At 43.4% G+C, this 22,647-nt stretch overlaps 1 protein-coding gene across 2 annotated transcripts; it reads left to right on the forward strand.

The window, feature by feature from the left end:
- The first annotated feature begins 2,676 nt into the window (after positions 1 to 2,676).
- LOC106577791 (matrix metalloproteinase-14) lies at positions 2,677 to 22,147 on the forward strand. Of its 2 annotated transcripts, none has more exons than XM_014156132.3 (11): positions 2,677 to 2,926; positions 3,063 to 3,267; positions 15,894 to 16,042; positions 16,392 to 16,514; positions 16,917 to 17,224; positions 17,943 to 18,104; positions 18,382 to 18,518; positions 18,865 to 19,003; positions 19,142 to 19,292; positions 19,716 to 19,831; positions 20,027 to 22,147. In XM_014156132.3, exons 2-11 carry the CDS (start codon positions 3,172 to 3,174, stop codon positions 20,347 to 20,349), a joined length of 1,704 nt encoding a protein of 567 aa, XP_014011607.1. In that variant the 5' UTR covers positions 2,677 to 2,926; positions 3,063 to 3,171; the 3' UTR covers positions 20,350 to 22,147. The 2 variants fall into 2 exon arrangements, with proteins under 2 accessions (XP_014011607.1, XP_014011608.1); XM_014156133.3 differs by having other exon boundaries at positions 3,168 to 3,267.
- The last annotated feature ends 500 nt before the right edge of the window (positions 22,148 to 22,647 follow it).

A 22,647-nucleotide genomic window follows, 5' to 3' on the forward strand; every position in this document is an offset into this window, starting at 1 on the left:
TGCCAGCAGATGGCGCTATTATTTCTTACGGCGTTTATCACTAGCTGCTGTCCAGGCGAGAGCGGGGGCGGTGCGAGAGGCTTGGGCTGTCACAGCAGCGCCTCAAACTCCAAACAACACAATTATTGTCACGAGTATTTTCTCTGATTTATATTTAACCATCATTGTTTGTTACTTTGTCCATCTATTCACAATGTCTTTGCTATGGAGTTAATGGTGTGAATTAATGTGATCATGTTTCACCACCAGGTGTCAGAATAGAGTAGGCTAATTATATGATCCCTCAAATCTTAGGGGTCTTTTATAGAAGACGGCCTTGCATCTGATACAATGTAACATTCTTTGCATTAACATTAGTGGTTGTACAATTAGAAAGGTAACATGCTGAATTCATTGTTGATACATTCTGGCAAGGGACTGAGACAACGGGGATTGAAATTAAATTAATTGTGAATTGTCTGCCTAACTTCTTGTAGTTCTTTTTGACAGTTTACATTATCCTGGGCTGTTGTTTTCATTTATTATGATTAATGAATGTTCATATTTATACAGCTGCACAGTCTATAGCTGCTTCTTTACCTCACTGAAATATGTGTCACATCTGGAAGAGGGAGGAACTTCCTCTCTCTCTTTATCTCAATTCAATTTCAATTCTCTCTCTCAATTTTCATTTTTTTAATGATGTTAAACTCTTTAACATCAACCTTAGCTCTGGCATATTCCCCAATATTTGGAACCACAGACTGATCACCCCTATCCACAAAAGTGGAGACAAATTTGACCCCAATAACTACCGTGGGATATGCGTCAACAGCAACCTTGTGAAAATCCTCTGCATTATCATTAACAGCAGACTCGTACAAATGTCAAATTGGCTTTTTACCAAATTGCATTACGACAGACCACGTATTCGCCCTGCACACCCTAATTGACGAACAAACAAACCAAATCAAAGGCAAAGTCTTCTCATACCTTGTTGATTTCAAAAAAGCTTTCGACTCAATTTGGCATGAGGGCCTGCTATACAAATTGATGGAAAGTGGTGTTGGGGGATATACATATGACATTATAAAATCCATGTACACAAACAACAAGTGTGTGGTTAAAATTGCAAAAAACACACACATTTCTTTCCACAGGCCGGGGGGGTGAGACAGGGATGCAGCTTAAGCCCCACCCTCTTCAACATATACATCAACGAATTGGTGAGGGCACTAGAACATGGATGGCCTACAGCAGCACCTGGATCTTCAGCACAGATTCTGTCAGACCTGGGCCCTGACAGTAAATCTCAGTAAGACAAAAATAATGGTGTTCCAAAAAAGGTCCAGTTGCCTGGACCACGAATACAAATTCCATCTAGACACTGTAGCCCTAGAGCACACAAACAACTATACATACCTCGGCCTAAACATCAGCGCCACAGGTAACTTCCACAAAGCTGTGAATGATCTGAGAGAGAAGGGCCTTCTATGCCATCAAAAGGAACATAAAATTCGACATACCAATTAGGATCTGGCAAAAAATACTCTAATCAGTTATTTAAGGAACCCATTGCCCTTTATGGTTGTGAGGTCTGGTGTCCGCTCACCAACCAAGAATTCACAAAATGGGACAAACACCAAACTGAGACTGCATGCAGAATTCTGCAAAAACATCCTCTGTGTACAACGTAAAACACCAAATAATGCATGCAGAGCAGAATTAGGCCGAAACCCGCTAATTATCAAAATCCAGAGAAGAGACGTTAAATTCTTCAACCACCTAAATGTAAGCAATTCCCAAATCTTCCATAACAAAGCCATCTCCTACAGAGAAATAAACCTGGAGAAGAGCCCCCTAAGAATGCTGGTCCTGGGGCTCTGTTCATAAACACAAACAGACCCCACAGAGCCCCAGGACAGCAACACAATTAGACCCAACCAAATCATGAAAAAACTAAAAGATAATTACTTGACACACTGGAAAGAACTTAACAAAAAACAGAACAAACTGGAATGCTATTTGGCCCTAAATAGAGAGTACACCGTGGCAGAATACCTGACCACTATGACTGACCCAAAATTAAGCACATCTTTGACTATGTACAGACTCAGTGAGCATAGCCTTGCTATTGAGAAAGGCTGCCGAAGGCAGACCTGGCTTTCAAGAGAAGACAGGCTATGTGCACACTGACCACAAAATGAGGTGGAAACTGAGCTGCACTTCCTAACCTCCTGCCAAATGACCATATCAGAGACACAGATTTCCACAGACCCACAAGTCCAATTTTGATAAACTCCCATATTTATTGGGTGAAATACCACAGTGTGCCATCATAGCAGCAAGATGTGACCTGTTGCAACAAGAAAAGGGCAACCACTGAAGAACAAACACCACTGTAAATACAACCTATATTTATGTTCATTTATTTTCCCTTTTATACTTTAACTATCATTATAACTCAGTATATATTCATAATATGACATTTGAAAAGTCTTTATTATTTTGAAACTTTTGCAAGGGTGATGTTTACTGTTAATTTTGTATTGTTCACTTAACTTTTGTTTATTATCTATTTCACTTGCTTTGGCAATGTAAACATATGTTTCCCATGCCAATAAAACCCTTAAATTGAATTGAAATTGAATTGAGAGAGGAAGTTCCTCCCTCTTCCAGATGTGACGCCCACTTCAGTGAGGTAAAAACACAGCTGTCGACGCTGCTGTAGTTCTTCGCTCTCTGTCTCTCTCTCTGTCTCTCTCTCCGCTGAGCGCATTGACCAACCTCGTCCACGCGTCAGAGAGCGACGTCTTAATAGTCACACAGTGAGAAAGAAAGAAAGAAACTTGTGAAGACAAAGGAGAGAGGAACTATGAAGCACTGAGATCGCAACGATCCCAACTCCACCCCCCCAACATCAGGACTTGAGTTTTTGGATAGACTTGTAGGATGCTTTTGTTTTTTTACATTTAGTTATGATTGTTGTTACCACAAAATATTTGTTGTGCAGAACTTGAAGTGTGGCAAGAAAGTATCCATGACAACAGATTAAAGTACAATATTTTGTATTGTTTTTAAAGGTCATCGTTAAGGATTATAATTGATAAAAACGTGGAAAGCCAATAGAAGCTGTCCGGTTGTGAAGATCTTTATCGACTGTTTTTTTGGGTAACTCGCACATACAGAGGAATGTTGCCCCGGCTCGAAAATGTGGTCCAGGTCCTGACGCTGGCGTGCGGACTGTTCTTTGGAGTTGTATCAACGGAATACGAAGTAAAAGCAGAGGTAAGTCATTTTGGAGATATGCAGACACTTAGAAACACCATTAAAACAAACTATTTAACTAGTATAATAAGATACTTTTAAAGATACTTTGGTTAAGGTTTATAGTGTGTGTTATAGGCCTACTGTCGTCTCTTGTGTCTGTGCTAGTCCGTATAATTGACTCAATGTTCTTCTTTGTTTTTCATGATGGTTGACCTCTTCTCAACTGAGGGTAGTAAAAAATACAAATGAAAAGGTGACAGCGGTAGCCTCGAGGTTAGAGAATGCGGCCAGCAACCGGAGGGTTGTTTGAATCCCAGTGCTGAAGGGGGGGATGTGGCGCGGATTGAGCTGGTAACCAGGGGGTTGCTGGCATCAATATTAGGGGCCACCTAGCGCTGATGTTCCCTTGAGCAATGAAATTAACCCCCGGTGTGTGTTTCGGGAGACACATTTCCATCTCACGTGGACTAATAAAGTATATCTTAGCAGTAGCATCAAAGGGTGAGAGGCCATGTGTCCAGTTCAGTAGAAAAAGGGATGGAAAATGGAGTACGGAGTTGTGAAAACTCAAGTCAACTGCTTTATACTAAGAAACTGGGGCTTGCGTGTGTCTGTCTGTGTGTGTCTGTGTGTGTGCTGTGTGTCTGTGTGTCTGTGTGTGTGTGTCCGTGTGTGTCTGTGTGTGTGTGTGTGTGTGTGTGTGTGTGTGTGTGTGTGTGTGTGTGTGTGTTAGGGTAATGGATTTCATCTGTACTGAGTTGTGGTAGAGAGGAGGCTGGAGAGGAAGCTGTTCTCTGTTTTAGCAGGTACTGTCCGGAGCAACATGCCCCATACCCTTTGTAACTGATGTGCCACTACTAACATAAACACTACATTTTGTCCCTCTACTGTGTCATAGTGTACCTTCAAAATGATTAGGTCCCTGTCATGACGTCTCTAGCCTGGGGTAATTCTATATCTGTCCTCCTCGGGCATTCCAGAACTCTCTATCCATCCCAGAGTACTTTAGCATATAACCCAACCCATCAAGAATAACCATCGTTAGCCATGACTGCAATAGCCAATGTCCAAGTCAACGGTATCCAATGGTGCTCATGCATTGCTCCAGTCTTTCTCAATACAGGCCTGGTCTACATATAGAGCTCGTTCTTATTAAGATAGACAGGATGCTTGGAGGAACTCAGGTTCGGACTCAGTAACCACAAACAGCTGCAGTCTTAGTCAGCCAGACATGATGGATGTCCGAAATGGTACCCTATTCTAAAGTGCACTACTTTTAGGGAATGAGGTACCACTGAGTCAGCCAGATATGGTCAATCATTGCACTGTCAGTCAGAAATGCCTGAGAGACGAAATACCACAGCTATGATCTATAGCATTGTAATAATAGTGTAACAGCTGCACACACAGCACTGAGATAGTAATAAAGCGTACACAGTGTCACAATAAGACTGCAAATGTTGGTGTCGGGTCCATGACAGATCTAGGATCAGTTAACCCATCCCAAATCCTACCCATAATGTCTCTTGAAGGCCCATCAAATGTGCCCATGCTCCTATGGGAGTAGGCAGAAGATGCCCCTTACCACACAATCAGATTCCCCAAATCCCAAAGAATGCCATAATGAATATATTGCAAGATCTGAACCTGGAACAGCAGTTAGGGGAAACCTCTACCTACTCCGCTCATATGCTCCCATAGCAGGCATGATGAAAGATGGGATTATCACTAATTACCAGTTTCACTATTACATCACCTGTATGTAACAGTAACCTATGATTAAAGCAATGATGTCTGTTATGTGGGAGAGATGAAGAACGGGAAATGAATGGATGACTTTCATAAAATGACAGAGAGTGACGAATAGGAATAGGTAATAGATCAGGTTGAAAGCACAGACGGGATGTTCATTTTATGCAGAGTGCGACTTATACTGTGACATTCGGGGGGGTCTCCATTTTTTTCATGGGACTTCATGTGTTTTAATAATAGTAAAAACATGTCATTTAACGGTGCAAATATGTGTTACCTTTTAATTTAGCATGAACCCAACCAGTCAAGATGTCGTCATCTTATTTTGCCAAACAAATCCTTTCAAAAAGTAGGCGACCTGCTCATGTTCGTGCTCTGTGCAGTCGCGTCATTTGATGAATAAAACACCAAAAAGTGGAATGCCATTCAGCGATTGCCATTGGGTCTGCACTCTTGCAGCCTAAATGAATTGACGTGTCTTGCTGACAAAAGGACCATTATGTAGAAAGAAAAGTTTGGACACCTGAAAAGGGGCTGAGGTACGTGACTGTCCCGGGATGACAAGTGCAGCCACATGGGGAATTTTCTTTTCATGACACAGAGGTGGGAGTGTTCGTTTAATTTGGAATAAGCTTTTATTTTAATACTTACCACTTTAGCAGTACAAATTGCTTATTAAACAAATAGGAGAAAGGTTAAAATAGTTTGCCTTTGTTGCATTTAGGGGGACTCATGTCTCATTCAGGGGGTCTGAGACCCCCCTGGGCTCCCTGTAGTTTGCACTCTGATTTTATGCCTACAAGATAACGATTAACGGTATAAAAACAAAGACAACTAAGTAGGAGTGACATTTTCAGACATTCCTTTCATGGATTTTAGTCTGGATTCACTGCCGCCTGATCCAACTTGATAGGCCATGGAGGCTAAGCCTACAATTTAACTTGAAGCTGTGATGAGTGAGGAGACTGGATGAGCAAATATTCACAGTCATAGGGCTATCTTAAGATCAGGCAAAATGTAGGCACAATGGAACAAAATATAGGCCCGATGGAACAAAATATAGGCCCAATGGAACAAAATATAGGCCCAATGGAACAAAATTTAGGCCCAAAAGGAACAAAATATAGGCCCAACTTCACTTTGTGAATCATTTTGTCTTAATGATATACTATAAACTCAATAGAGGTTTCCTTTATTTAGTTATATTTGTGTTTATTCACAACAAAAAAAACACCCTGTCTCACTTTTATTAAATTGCTGGTTGGACTTTATTTTAGCCAAAGGAAGTGGAAAGGAATGCAAACGAGATGATCCGTTCCACAGATCTTCACAACATATCTGTCTGAATCTGAAAGTCCTTGAAGTTCTCTTCAAACACCATAACAGCAGACATCTGGAGGCAAGGTGACTAGCGTGTCTTAGCATCACAGGGAGGGAGGAGGTCATGAGGGGACAAATCCCATATGGGTTGGGCCCATGGAAATATAAATCCTAGAACGGAAATATACTCTCAGAGCTCAGCAATTAGACAGTATGTGTACATTCAATATGTCTACCACCGGTTCACCCATCACAACATTCACGTGAATGGGAATTTCTGTTCTAGTCATTCTATGGTTGGGCTTGGGCTCTCCCACTGGGTCCTGAGGAGTCTTGGTTGTTTTTGTACGGTTGCAGCACGCTGTTGGACACCTTTGGTGAAGTGCTGGTGCATGCTGCTCATACAAGTGCTCGCTGTCACTTAAAAATGTTCAGGGAGGACAATATTCAGTTAATCTGATCTGCCACATGGGAAACAAACCAACCCGATCAATGTCTATGGAGAGATGGTGTGTTTATCCATTCCACTCAAGTACTATCGCTGCAGTTTCCATCCTAGAACCCAGGGCCGGATTAATGCAGGGGCTTACCGGGGCTGAAACCCCTGGGGCCATGCCCGTGGGGGGCCCTAGAGGAAGCAACAACCAAAAAATCTATAATAATCCTATTTTTTAAATGTTTATAATAATAATACTAATAATAAAGGAAATATATGTAGTATATATGTAATATATACAGTATATATAATATATTGTAACGACCCTGGGCTTATAAGCGCGGATATCTACTCTGCCACACGAGCATGCTTTTGCGGCACAATCGATAGCGCGCTGGACTTTGGGCTAGAAGGTCGAGGGTTCAAGACCTGCTCCCTGCCCGTTTCATTACATTGGTGTCAGAAGTGATCAGACCTTGCATCCACAACAGTGCGTGTGCTTGGCCGGTGAGCGGGTTCCTACAAGACGTTGAGTCCCAAGCTAGCGCGAGGACGCGCTCTTTGATATGTAGTATATATTTTATACATTTTTTTTACTGCAACCGCCAACCACAGATGGACTCAGGAGCCCGCTCTCAATGAGTGTAGACAGCCTGCTGCTACCTGCTGCCGTTCTGCTAATCGTCAGATGGGGGAGGAAAGAACTTTGTCACATCTGCATATGTAAAAAGGGCTTTATAAATACATTTGATTTGATTTAAGGGGCCCACATGGGTAAATGGGAGGGCCTGCTTTGATTGGGTAACGGATTAATAAAAAATAAACTGCATAATAAATAAATGTGACTGGTCAGTTGTGTGAGTCCGGGGCTGGGCCCAAGAGGCAAGAAAATAGATAAATATATTACGTCATTTTTTTTGTTATTATATTTTTTTTATCCAAACACAGGAGCCCACTCTCAATGTTCAAAATACAACCGAGAACATCATTTAGCCACAGAGGATGAATAGTAAAAACAAAAAAAAACAGGATTACGTTTTTATCACAAGCGCATACAGGTATCTGCCCAAATAAAGGAAACACTAACATAAAGCGTCTTAAAAGGGTGTTGTTGGGCCACCACAAGCTGCCAGAACAGCTTCAATGCGCCTTGGCATAGATTCTACAAGTGGACCTAAACCATGCCAGGTAAATGCACCCCACACCATAACATATATTCTTTATTCCCGTTTACTCAAGTGTTTCCTTTATTTTGGCAATTACAGATATGCCTACAGTCGGGAAGGCAGCAGTTTGGGCAGCATGCACACCAAATATACAGCTTGTTGCATTGTGGCCATAGAAATATAATCCATAGAAGGGTTTTGTAACCTCTTACCCAGGTAATTTGACTGTTAAACTCATGGGTACACTAACAATGGATGCCAGTCCTGACTTTAATGGGAACTACCATCTATGGATTATATTTTTGTGATTGAGAGGAAGAGAGGAAATAAAGAATAATACTAACTGTGTACACAGGAATGAAACAGAAGAAAGTATGGTTGGTTTGCCTTTTGCAGATTTCAAAATATATGAGCGAAAAAAAGAAGACTAATCTATCTGTAGAACCAATAGAAGAAAAACAATGTCTCAACAACAATCAAGTATCTCATCTTGAGATAGGCTATTGCCAAGACGAGCGCATCGGCCATCACCGTGAGTAATCTATGGCTTCATCTTCATCATTAGGTGCGTCAGTGTGCCACTGGAAATTCTATTTAGTAGCCTACTGTAGCCTATGATATATATATATACTGTATATATATTTCATCCTAATATTGTAAAATATGTGAGTCGATTCAGTGGCCTGGGCTATTGTTTGTTTGAATTCAAGACCAGATTGATCTCAGTTTGCAGGTCAGAGTAGCCACTCATTTCGTTCATTTGTGTGGTACTAAAAAAGATTAAGCTAATGTCTTCTTGTCATCTAAATGAGGTCAAATTGCATGAAATGCGTTTTTAAAAGGCAGATTTTTTTTCTCAGACCCTACAAAAAAAAAAATGTCCCCATGTGTGGAAATCCTAAAAACACCTCTGCCCTGCTCGAACCGCTCATTATTTGTATAACAGTAGACATATTAGGATTTAGCCATCGTGGCCCAGTTGATTAATTACATGTATGAACCCAAGTTAGGACATTGGAGGCTCACAAATTGAACTTGTGATATGTTCAATAATAGGTATAGAACATCTTTGTTGGGTTTGGTCCGACTGTGCAGACTGGAGCCACATGCACACTACTACCCAGTGTTGGCTGTGCTTGCTCAGCATACTTGAAGGGGTTAGAGTAGCCAAGTGTATTATCATGTCCTTTAACAAAGCATGCAGGTGTTCTGCATTGTGTTAAGCCTATATACACAGCAACAGTACTTTAGTTAGCGTTAGCATGTATCGCCTGTGTCGGTGTAAGTGGGTGAGAGATGTGGGTTGCCACGCTAGGAGGTCAGGCAGTCTAATGTGTGTCTCAGACTCCAAACTCGCTTATGACCAAACTCTGGTCTCTGTTTTTTTCTTCTTCTTCCGTTGGCACCGTCCGAGGGGAACAACTGACTCAGTCTCTACTCTGTCTCCCTCAATTTTAGATTCCGCTTTAACGCTTCTGTCCCCTATCCGTGTCTTTTCTCCCCTCTTTTTTGTCATTCTGTACGTTAATCCCTTTCAACATTTCCTTTGACATTTCTTCCTTTCCTTTTTAGTCACTCTTCCACTCTCAGCCTGAGGGATTAAAGACGAGGGACAGGAAAAATATACCACTACTTCCTCAGCCTGAGGAAAACCAGATCCACTATAAAAGACGTGTGGACTGAGAGGGCTGAAGACTGCTTCTGTTTTAGCAGATTGCTTGAAACCCAAATATCTGCACTATATCTAATACCTTCACACTTGGCAGAGTTGCTAGATGTATTATGGTAGAGGTTGGTATGGAGCTTATATAAACAAATTAATACAGGGGTTTTCAAACTGGGATACTGCAGGGCGTCCGTGATCATTTTTATTTAAAAAAATTGTTACACTTTTTTTTAATGTGAGAAATATGTATTTTTATGGAAATCGCTGGCTACAACAGAATACTGTTGTGGATACAATGTTTATGTCTCTGTGTCCAGTATGAAGGAAGTTAGAGGTAGTGTCACGAGCCAATGCTAACTACCTCACTAGTCTAGAGGAACAGTTAGAATGCTGGCTGTTCCTGTTCATCCAACTCTGGGGAAGTTGATAAATGGCTTAACTGACAAAATCTCAAACTATCCCTTTAATGTAGAGGAAATTACAGTCATTGGAGCTAATTAGAGTTTTTTTTCTGGATAGAAAAGTCTTAGGCGGGCCATCTGGTAATGTTCGGGATGGAAAAACAGTTTCAGTGTACATTTAAATGACCAAATCCAGGTAGGAAGCTTGCAGAATCGATATTGAACTATATACATTTTTAAATAACATCATCTTTGAGAAGTATTCTCCCAGTCATTCAGGCCACATGCCCATTGATTTAGTTGTAATGTTTGAGCAGAGGAGCACAGCATTAACCATGGCAAAATGCATGGAATTGCAGTAAATTGGCTTTAAATCTGCAAAATATTCTCTCAGCTCAATTGAAAAATGTGTAGAATTGCAGAAAAATGTTCTCTCCTCCACCGAGATACAGTACCTTAACCTTTCAATTTATAGGCTATACTTATATATATTACAGTTTATACTAATATATGTAGTTTATCCTCTTCCAAAGAACTGGGGAGGTGAAACAATATGATGACTTTTACTTGCCATTATCATTCACCTGATGATAAGACAAGATATTCTGGTTTTTTTTGCTAACATTTGATGGGGGTCTCTGGGGCGCCAGTTTGCCTGAGCGGAGATCCCAGGGCAAGAACAGTTTGAGAACCCCTGCATTAGTACGTAACTAAGTGAATACCATGCATGTTTATAAACCCAACTGTGTGTAAACCCAACTGAACCATCTCTTTGTCAACACAAACTTTCAATTGAATATGTTGTTGCAGTCACAGTGTTATCGATCTGTTATTATTTCTATGACTATTATCAAACAGTAATGCCTAGCTACTAGTATGTTATCAGGCCACTTTATCCTCAGGGTGTCTTAGCAGTCTCATGACTGTCTGACCAATAGTTGCACCTGATCCCACCGTCATTTCATGTTGTAGGACATTATTAGTCATGATCTGCTGTTCCTGGAACTTCCTGCTGGTTTAAGTTCATGGCTGACTTTGTTACTAATATTGGACCAAATCTATCTGTCACATACAGTGCCTTCGGAAAGTATTCAGAACCCTTGACTTTTTCCACATTTTGTTACGTTACAGCTCAGGTGCATCCTGTTTCCATTGATCATCCTTGAGATGTTTCTACAACTTGATTGGAGTCCACCTGTTGTAAATTCAATTGATTGGACATGATTTGGAAAGGCACACACCTGTCTATATAAGGTCCCACGGTTGACAGTGCATGTCAGAAAAACCGAAGCCATGAAGTTGAAGGAATTGTCCGTAAAACCCCCGAGACAGGATTGTGGCGAGGCACAGATTTGGGGAAGGTTACCAAAAAAAATCTGCATTATTGAAGGTTCCCAAGAACACAGTGGCCTCCATCATTCTTAAATGGAAGACGTTTGGAACCACCAAGACTCTTCCTAGAGCTGGCCGCCCGGCCAAACTGAGCAATCGGGAGAAGGGCCTTGGTCAGGGAGGTGACCAAGAACCCGATGGTCACTCGGACAGAGCTCTAGAGTTCCTCTGTGGAGATGGGAGAATCTTCCAGAAGGACAACCATCTCTGCAGCACTCCACTAATCAGGCCTTTATGGTAGAGTGGCCAGACGGAACACTCCTCAGTAAAAAGCACATAAGGCACCTAAAGACTCTCAGATGAGAAACAAGATTCTCTGGTCTGATGAAACCAAGATTGAACTCTTTGGCCTGAATGCCAAGTGTCACGTCTGGAAGAAACCTGGCACCATCCCTACGGTGAAGCATGATGGTGGCAGCATCATGCTGTGGGGATGTTTTTCAGTGGCAGGGACTGGGAGACTAGTCAGGATCGAGGGAAAGATGAACGGAGCAAAGTGCAGAGAGATCATTGATGAAAATCTACTCCAGAGCTCTCAGGACCTCATACTGGGGGCGAAAGTTCACCTTCCAACAGGACAACGACCCTAAGCACACAGCCAAGACAATACAGGAGTGTCTTCGGGACAAGTCTTTGAATGTCCTTGAGTGGCCCAGCCAGAGCCTGGACCTGAACCAGATCGAATATCTCTGGAGAGACCTGAAAATAGCTGTGCAGCAACTCTCCGCGTCCAACCTGACAAAGCTTGAATGGGAGAAACTCCCCAAATACAGGTGTGCCAAGCTTTTAGCGTCATACCCAAAAAGACTCGAGGCTGTAATCACTGCCAAATGTGCTTCAACAAAGTACTGAGTAAAGGGTCTGAATACTTATGTAAATGTCATATGTCCGTTGAATTTTTTTTATACATTTGCAAAAATGTCTAAAAACCTGCTTTTGCTTTGTCATTATGGGGTATTGTGTGTAGACTGATGAAGGGAAAAAACGATTTCATCAATTTTAGAATAAGGCTGTGACGTAACAAAATGTGGGAAAAGTCAAGGGGTCTGAATACTTTCCCGAATGCACTTTATGTCATCATTCTACTCCTGGTTCTATTTATCTGATATACACACGTCACACAGCCTGTCTCTGCTGAAATGCATTTCCTTAGAATACAGTCATCACTGCAAAAAATGCCTAACTTATATGGGCTCGCGTCTGTTTACAAAAAAACGCATTCACATGGACCCTTAGACTATGACCACATGGGTTTGTATTTACCCCCAAGGTCAACAATAAGCAACGTAGAATTCCTACTAAATAGATCCGTTGACTGTCAGCGCTTGCTGAGAGTTCCACAGAAGAGGTGCCTGGGGGGAGAGAGAGAGATATAGACAGAGAGAGAGCAGTCTCCTCGGTGTGGGGGAAACTTTTCATCCTGACGGAGCTGAGAGTGTTTTCACAGAGCCAGACACGTCACCACAGTGGAGCCAGAGCACACACTAGGAGCAGTCAGATAGAGACAAGGAGTGAGAGATGGAGAGAGAGAGGGATGGAGAGAGAGAGAGGGAGAGAGAGAGAGAGAGAGAGAGAGAGTGCAAAGAGGAGGGAAGGAGTTTGTGGGAGAGGGCGGAAAGAGAAATACAGACGTGGAGAGAGGTTGGGGTTTGGGTGGTGAAGAAATGTGAGGCAGGTTAAGAAATGTGGAGGAAAACCAGAAGGGCTATAATACTGTGTGTACACACCATATCACAAATGTCATTGCTGAAAGAAGGGGCAGGCATTGACATGATTAGAGCAGGAGAGTTTACCTCACTCTGCAGCCCACAACTGAACCTGGTTCTTTGTCCCTCTCTCTGCCTACCTTCTGCTGTGGCTGCTGTGGATGTGTGTGGTCATATCTCTGGCCAGGTACAAGCCAGACGTTTCCTCACCTTTTCTCACTTACTCTCCTCTCTTTTACTCCCTCATTTCAATTGCTATTGATAATTAAAAAGACCTCTCCACTAAAACGACATGAGATAGAGACATTGTAAGAAAGAGTAAGAATGACTATATTCACCAAACTAACTATAAAATTACTACTATTGCGTAGACAGTCAGGGTTGTAGGTTTTCTGGGTTGACAGAAGAATTCTCTGTAATTGCTGATTGAATTTGTGGTAAAGATTGTGACACTCACTGGCTGACTGTCTGTGCAGCACACACATACACACAGACACGTACACACACACACCACAGGAGGTTGGTGGCACCATAACTGGGGAGGACGTGCTTGTGGTAATGGTTGGAGCGGAATCGGTGGAATGGTATCAAACACATGGTTTCCACATGATTTCCATGTGTTTGATGCCATTCCATTTGCTCCGTTCCAGACATTATTTTGAGCCATTGTCCCCTCAACAGTCTCCTGTACTCATATTGTCTCTCTCCCCCACCCACTTGTCTTGTATTTACTCATCTTGTTTCTGATCCACCCACCCACACACACACACATCCTTGTCTATGTTTTATAACATCACATAGGGCTCATCTCCATCACGTTTATGTTTGAGGATCAGTCTCCCGCTCTGTCTCCTCTCTCTCTCTCTCGCTCTCTCTCTCTCCTTCTCTCTCACTCTCTCTCTCTTTGTCTCCTCTCTCTCTCCTACTCCTCTCTCTCTCTGTCTCTCTCTCTCTCTGTCTCCTCTCTCTCTCTGTCTCCTCTCTCTCTGTCTCCTCTCTCTCTTTGTCTCCCCTCCTCTCCTCTCTCCTTCTGTCTCCTCTCTCTCTGTCTCCTCTCTCTCTGTCTCCTCTCTCTCTCTGTCTCCTCTCTCTCTCTGTCTCCTCTCTCTCTCTGTCTCCTCTCTCTCTGTCTCCTCTCTCTCTCTGTCTCCCCTCTCTCTCCTACTCCTCTCTCTCTCTGTCTCCTCTCTCTCTCTGTCTCCCCTCTCTCTCCTACTCCTCTCTCTCTCTGTCTCCTCTCTCTCTGTCTCCTCTCTCTCTCTGTCTCCTCTCTCTCTCTGTCTCCTCTCTCTCTGTCTCCTCTCTCTCTCTGTCTCCTCTCTCTCTCTGTCTCCTCTCTCTCTCTGTCTCCTCTCTCTCTGTCTCCTCTCTCTCTGTCTCCCCTCTCTCTCCTACTCCTCTCTCTCTCTGTCTCCTCTCTCTCTGTCTCCTCTCTCTCTCTGTCTCCCCTCTCTCTCTGTCTCCTCTCTCAATTCCGTTCAATTTAGGGCTTTGTTGTCATGGGAAACATATGTTAACATCTCTCTCTCTCCTCTCTCTCTCTCCTCTCTGTCTCCTCTCTCTCTCCTCTCTGTCTCCTCTTTCTCTCATAGAGAGACTGTTGCGCTGAGCACTGATCAAGGTTGTCTGATGTAATGCTGTTGTTGTTCCCCCATGGCTAAAGATCATATCCTAGCTGTTTTGGTTGGAGAACTAGGAACAGAAACATGAGCAGCTCTGCATGACCAATCTTGTGTTTGAGAGCGAGACAGAGGCGACATTTACAACCTCTTCCGGTCGAATGTTTCTGAAACACCATAGTCTGTTTTTCATTCTGGTTAAATATGATCTCACCCGGTGAAAGGCAGTTCTCCTACCACTCCGATGAAACATAGATATTATTTCTTAGATGCTACTCCTTTCTTCCTCTGCATGTCGGATCTGGCAGTGACCCCCCCCCAGGTTCTGACTGAGAGGATAGAAGAAGTTCTAGGCTTCCACGTCTGAAATGACATCCCTGTTTGTTATGGTTCTCCTGTGTTTTATTTGGCTCTATTCTCCTCTCTCATCTCTCCTTACATCCCCACAACAACGTCTCAGTTCCCTTTCATTCTTCCCAGCGTATCAAGCAGAGGAGACTGTGAGGATGGGATTGTTTTTATGGTATAAATAGAATATTAGTAACTCTTGCAAAAAGAAGAGGTTTTGTTTGTGTGTGTGTGTGTGTGTGTGTGTGTGTGTGTGTGTGTGTTCAGTCTGACCAGTTTCAGTCTGTTTGCTGTTGTAAGGAAGGCAGTGTGTGTTCCTGGGGAGAAGGCAGTTTTGGTTCAAAGTCAGCTTGGCATTGCTTTATGCAAACACTGGATGCTGAGCTCCCATCCACCCACACACATACGTATACAGTCTTTCTCTCCGTCTCTCTTTCTTTCCCTGTCAATCTCTCTGTCACACACACACATTCAGACTAGCACTGTGAGTAGGCCAACAGGCACACCCACACACACATTTCGGCACACAGTAATCAAAACATAGACATATTCTTTACAACAACATCCTGCCTCTTTCAATGACTGTATGGCTAATCATTGACTATCACCATGAATGGGTTGGTTTCTGTGTTGTTTCTGGCTGATGGATATGTTGGGAAACTCCACAGAGAGGGGAGGGAGAGAGAGGGAGAGGGAGAGTATGTGTGTGTTTAGCCAATACTGTCAAAGACATGCCATATAACCACATACGAGTGTCGTTTTCGATCTTTGTCTCCAAATACATATATTGTATTCACCAGTGTCTAACCCTCCTTGTGCCCCTCTCTCTACCCCCCAGGTGTGGCTGCAGCAGTATGGCTACCTGCCCCCAGGGGATGTCCGAGTCCAGGCTATCCGTTCTCCCAAGTCCATCACCACAGCCATCACGGCCATGCAGAGGTTCTACGGCCTCGCCGTCACCGGCTCGATCGACATCAACACCCTACAGTGAGTACCGATGACACTAAATGGAGGGCTGAGCAGAGCAATGACTCCTGCTGACCTGAGATACATAACCACTGTGTGAATTGCACTGCTAATACAATTACATTTCAAAAACTTTATTCAAGTCAGTTAAGAACAAATTCTTATTTACAATGACGGCCTACCCCGGCCAAACCCGGACGATGCTGGGCCAATTGTGCGCCGCCTTATGGGAGCAACCTCACTCATAAAGCCCCATAGTATTTGATGTTTTGTAGGGCACAAAAGAATCAAAGAGTCTCAGGACAACTCAGAATTGAAATAGTTCATGGCACAGTGAGTGTGATTGACAGGTGTGTCTTGCCGTTGCCAGGGCGATGAAGCGGCCGCGTTGTGGGGTCCCGGACAAGTTTGGCTCTGAGCTGAAGAGCAACCTGAGGAGGAAGAGATACGCCGTACAGGGGCTGAAGTGGGACAAACAAGAGGTCACATTCAGGTCAGACTACAACGCTGCTTTAGTACGACAACACACAGTCCCCAGATCAGTATGTACGCTGGCCAACTCCATTGTGCAAGCCAAACATTTGGCATGACAATGAGTGACAGGGAGTTGGTATGATGGCACAAACAGACTGGCACTTAGGCAACGGTTGTAATGTCTGTGTAAGTCTTGTGAAAATGTTTGTTTAATTTGAATGTAATTTAGTCGGAATGTAGACTAAATGTAAATGAACCAATATCTGATTCTAAAGGAATACTGATTGAAATCAAAACAGTTTTGCACAAAGTTCCACAAAAGAATGCAGAGGAAGAACCAGTACAACACTTTAGAAGATGTTGTTATATCTTTTACCTTTAAAATGTACTAACATCTATTTCCTCCTGGTCGCTCTCCTAGCATACAGAACTACACCCCTAAGATTGGGGAGTACGCTACATACGAGGCTATCCGCCGGGCGTTTAAGGTGTGGGAGGCCGCCATCCCGCTCCGCTTCCGAGAGATCCCTTACAGCCACATCCGGGACAAGGTCGACAAGTACGCTGACATCATGCTCTCCTTCTCTGAGGGTTTCCACGGCGACAGCACGCCATTCGACGGCGAGGGCGGCTTCCTGGCTCACGCGTACTTCCCCGGGAACGGGATAGGGGGCGACACACACTTTGACAACGCCGAACCCTGGACGACCGGCTACGTCGACCAAGGGGGTAAGAGACAGAGAAATGAGCCGTAATACACTCATTCACAATTATACTGTACTGTTAGGGCGTCTGCCCTTTGTTTGGTGAACGTGCTACTTTCTATTCAAACAGTCTCTTCCCACCTGCTCGTTCCTCCTCTCTCAATTCAATTTCAATTTAAGGGGCTTTATTGGCATGGGAAACATATGTTGTGAAATAGATAATAAACAAAAGTGAAACAAACAGTAAAGAATTAACAAAAAGTAACAGTAAACATTACACACAAAAGTTCCAAAAGAATAAAGACATTTCAAATGTCATATTATGTCTATATACAGTGTTGTAATGATGTGCAAATAGTTAAAGTATGAAAGGGAAAATAAATGAACATAGATATGGGTTGTATTTACAATGGTGTTTGTTCTTCACTGGTTGCCCTTTTCTTGTGGCAACATGTCACAAATCTTGCTGCTGTGATGGCACACTGTGGTATTTCACCCAATAGATATGGGAGTTCATCAAAATTGGATTTGTTTTTGAATTCTTTGTGGGTCTGTGTAATCTCAGGGAAATATGTGTCTCTCTCTCTCTCTCAAATTCAAATAGCTTTATTGGCATGACAAACATTGTCTAAATATTGCCAAAGCATCAATGTTACAACTTGATTGAGTTATATACATAGTAGTAATAGTGATAATAAAAAGTATCTTTCCCTTTCCCTCTCTTTGTGTCCCTCTCTCTCCAGGTAATGACGTGTTCCTGGTGGCGGTCCATGAGTTGGGTCACGCCCTGGGTCTAGAGCACTCCAACGACCCGTCTGCCATCATGGCTCCATTCTACCAGTGGATGGACACAGAGAACTTCCAGTTGCCTGATGACGATCGCCTTGGCATCCAGGCAATCTATGGTAAACACCCAGTTCCGTTGGAATGCCGTAGCTATGTTCTTGGAATGTTATAACAATGTTCCTGGATTGTTACAGCAATATTCAACACAAACTGTCTCTTCTTTATAATGGTTCAGGAATTCTAGAAAGTTCTAATCTAGTTCAACATTCCACGGCATGAAGGACGTTTCAAATCACATTCGGTTCAGAAAACATTCTGTTCACTTTGGGAATTCGCTCAGTCCCCTCAGTTCTACCTCTGCTTTCCTTATTTTGTCCTGAATGTGTTCCACTACAGGGTCGTCCGGAGCGCCACCCCCTCCTCCCCGCCCCACCAGACCCTCCAAGCCAGACCACCCTGGACTCGGACCAGACGTCTGCGAGGGACACTTCGACTCCATCGCCATCCTCAGGGGGGAGATGTTTGTCTTCAAGGTATGTCTTAAACGCAGTGACACACTTAGACATGTTGGATACACACAGACATGAACACAATAAACCACATGACACAGAAACACACACCGATACACATTGCATTGATGTTGACATAAATGTGCTTACACACAGTGAGGACTGAATGACACAAAACTACCAGAACGTAGGTGTGTATATGTACTATACAATGCAAACAAGATCAGTGGTTATGGTGTGTGTGTGTGTACAGCTCTGAACTGTGTTAACTCTGTGTCTCTGTCTCTCTGGTGCAGGATAAAAGGGTTATGGTGTGTGTGTGTACAGCTCTGAACTGTGTTAACTCTGTGTCTCTGTCTCTCTGGCGCAGGATAAATGGCTGTGGCGTGTGCGGAACAACAAGGTTCTCCAGGGTTACCCCATGCCCATCGGTCACTTCTGGAAGGGACTGCCACCAAACATCAACGCCGCCTACGAGAGGAACGATGGCAAATTTGTGTTCTTCAAGGGTAGGTCTAGTTTTGAATTATTTAAGATTACTTTTCATTAATAACAGTTCTGTCCAGTAGTTATTCATTGTTGTTGTTTTTACAGTATGTAGATGACTTCAGATGTATGTAGTTATGTTTTTTATTCCCTCCCTCTAGGTGACAAGTACTGGGTGTTCACAGAGTCCAGTATGGAGCAGGGTTACCCGAAGACTCTGAAGGAGCTGGGTACAGGGCTGCCCAAAGACAAGCTGGACGCTGCCCTCTTCTACACCCCTACCGGACAGACATTCTACTTCAGAGGGACCAAGTGAGTCTGTCTTTATGTCGGTCTGTCGGTGGGTGAGTCTGTCTTTATGTCTGTCTCTCGGTTTGTCTGTCGGTGGGTGAGTCTGTCTTTATGTCTGTCGGTCGGTCTGTCTGTCGGTGGGTGAGTCTGTCTTTATGTCGGTCTGTCGGTGGGTGAGTCTGTCTTTATGTCCGTCTCTCGGTTTGTCTGTCGGTGGGTGAGTCTGTCTTTATGTCTGTCGGTCGGTCTGTCTGTCGGTGGGTGAGTCTGTCTTTATGTCTGTCTCTCGGTTTGTCTCTCTCCCTCTCTTTCTTCATCCACTATCCTCCACTCTCTTCTACTCTCTTACATCTATCTACCCATACCTATCCTATCTCTTTCCCCCATTCTTTCTTCTTTCCCTCTCCATAACTGACTTCCCCTCTCTCTCACTCTGTCTGTCAGGTATTACCGTTTCAATGAGCAGTCCCAGACTGTGGACAGAGACTACCCCAAACCCATCAACACATGGCAGGGTGTCCCCGACAACATCAAGGCTGCCATCATGAGCGAAGAAGGATGTAAGTGTGTGTGCGGGACAGAGAGTTGCATGCCTGCGTGTTTGAACGCTATCTTGTGTCAGTGTCAAATAGCATTTCTATGAACGATAAGAAGTGGCTACATTAGCATAACACCTCAACATGTATATAATATAGCAGAATATCTGAAGCTCGTAGTAAAGTCAGTGTTTGTATGAACTTCCCTTTTCCCCCCAGCCTACACCTACTTCTATAAAGCCAACAAGTACTGGAAGTTCAACAACCAGCACATGAGGGTGGAGTCGGGCTACCCCAAGTCGGTGCTCAGCGAATGGATGGGCTGCGCAGGGGAGGAGCCTAAGAAGCGGGACGGCGAGGAGGAAGTCATCATCATCGAGGTGGAGGAGGGAGAAGGCGGGGCCACGGTGGCGGCCGTAGTGATCCCTCTCCTCCTATTGGTCTGCGTGGTCCTCACTCTGGGAGCCCTGCTGTTCTTCAGGAAGTACGGGACGCCACGACGTCTCCTCTACTGCCAGAGATCTCTACTGACTAAGGTTTAGAGACGCACTGAATGAACCAATGACGCAGAGGGACTGAGAGAGATAAAGTGTCTGAACGAATTGAAAGATTGAAAGAAAGAAGGAGAGGGAGGGACAGGGTGAGAGAACAGAGGAGGAGGAAAGGGGGATGAAAGGAGTTGGATTGTGTGGTAAGCAAGAAGGGGTAATGCAATGAGGGGTTGGTTGGTTGGACGTTGGGGTTTGGTCTATTGGTTGGGTTGTATATGCCACAGACAGGATGAGAGAGAGAGAGAAAGAGATATAAGAGAGAGAAGAGGGAGAGAGAGAATCTGAATTAGGAAAGACGTGTATTTGTATGTTACCTATTTACATGTACAGCTCTGCGGGTTAGAAATCAGGACCAGGCCCCAACACACACAGAGAGATGATGATGATCGTGACCAACATCCTGTGTAGTTGACATCCCATCTGCAATAAATCTACTAGCATGTCCCTCCCTCCATTCTATCCCTTCTCCCCTTCTTTTTCGGCCTCTCCTAAATCCTCCCTCCCTCCTATCTGCTTGACGACTCCAGCTGAACCGCTGTCTGAATTAAATGTTTCACCCTGCAGTATTTAATATACTTTATTGTTTCATTTTTGATTTCGCTCTCAAATCAGGCATGATCACAAACAATCATCTCTCTCCTCCTTTCTCCCTCTTGTTTCCCCCCTGTGCTCCAGCTGCAGTGGCACATAGCCACCACAGGAGATTGGTGGCACCTTAATTGGGGAGGACGTGCTTGTGGTAATAGCTGAAGCGGAATCGGTGGAATGGTATCAAACACATGGTTTATATGTGTATGATGCCATTCCATTCGCTCCGTTCCAGCCATTATTATGAGCCGTACTCCCCTCCACTGATAACCACATCAGGTCTTATAGCTGTTGCAAAGGGCATGTAATAGGGTGCTCTCTCTACCCAGGGTTGAAATGAGACAGGCTCAGAAATGAAGGCCATGTCAGGAAGAGAGGGTCCAAGATGGCTGCCGTTTATACACATTGACAATGACATTTGACCTCTGTAGTATCCACCAAAAAAAATGCTTTTCCTCCCAGTTGCTGTACATGTTTCTCTGTACACCTCTGTTTAAACCATATCTAAAATTGCTCATGCCCTCAGTACAGAGCCTGGTCTCAGTAAGCAGTCAAATTTGGATGGAATTAAAGTAGCCATTTTTACTCAATAAAGCCAGTTTCAATGTTACTACTTAGAAAAGTGGTGAAGTTCAATCACATAGTACCCACTCCAAATGCTAATGTCTTATCATGTTCTTTTTTGGTTTTGTTACCAGCATTGTAAGAAATGTTGTTGTTATTATTATGACTATAGTTATTATTATTGTTGTTCTCCAGGTGTAGTCCTTTGGTAAATTGTGTTTGTTGTTTTTATACATTGTCATTTTGAGTCCTGCTGGACAGAGGCTATAACGTGACAATGATTGAATCAAAATGGCTCCCATTTTTCCATTAAAGTGGTGGACTTGGACAGTACAGAGGGGGTATTTTAAGATTTTGGAAAATGTTTCCTTTTTTTCGAAACACTTATTTTCCCATTGATTGGTTGGCACATAAAGACAATCAAACAAAACTATTTATAAGTAATTCTGATGGTGCTTAATGTTTTTTTTTCTTCTATTACACAAATCAAACAACAATAATAACAATGATAATGGTAATGATATTTATAATGATAATGATATCAATAAAAAAAGGGAATACATTTTGTTTTGGCCAATTTTTCAACATTTTGTATTTCATGCGTTAAATTGAAATAAAAAATATTTTCTAAAACGTGTCATACTCTCACTTCTACATGCTTCTGGGTAGTGATTTTCTCCTGGCCCAACACACACACACTGGAGAAGAGAATGGCCTTCAGACTGCTGTCTCATACACAAATAACAGCCTGGCCTCAACACTATTCAAACAGGACTATAGGGGCTGGATTCAATCCCTACGGCCAAATTATCGTGGTAGATCATTTCCCGATTGAGCAGACAGACATACGCAGCGTTTCCCGTGAATGCGCTCTCCGCAACCGCGGGAACATTGCCTTTAATTGTCAATCACATTACAGATTGAATAGAGCCCTAGGAATGCTTAGCGAGCTCAGAATGAAGAGCTGGTTCTGTGCTGTTCTGTGCATTCCATCTTGTTGTTAACAAGCTATTGTTTACAGCTTACCAGGGGGCATGGATGGAGAAGAGAGGAGAACCTAGTTGAACCTGGGAGGGTGTTTTGGACATGGCTGGAGTCATGAGCCCCGGGAATGGAGAAGTGGAAAAAGTGATGGAA

The sequence above is a fragment of the Salmo salar genome, chromosome 18 (assembly GCF_965601325.2).
Source record: "Salmo salar chromosome 18, fSalSal1, whole genome shotgun sequence".
Classification (NCBI taxonomy): Eukaryota; Metazoa; Chordata; class Actinopteri; order Salmoniformes; family Salmonidae; genus Salmo; species Salmo salar.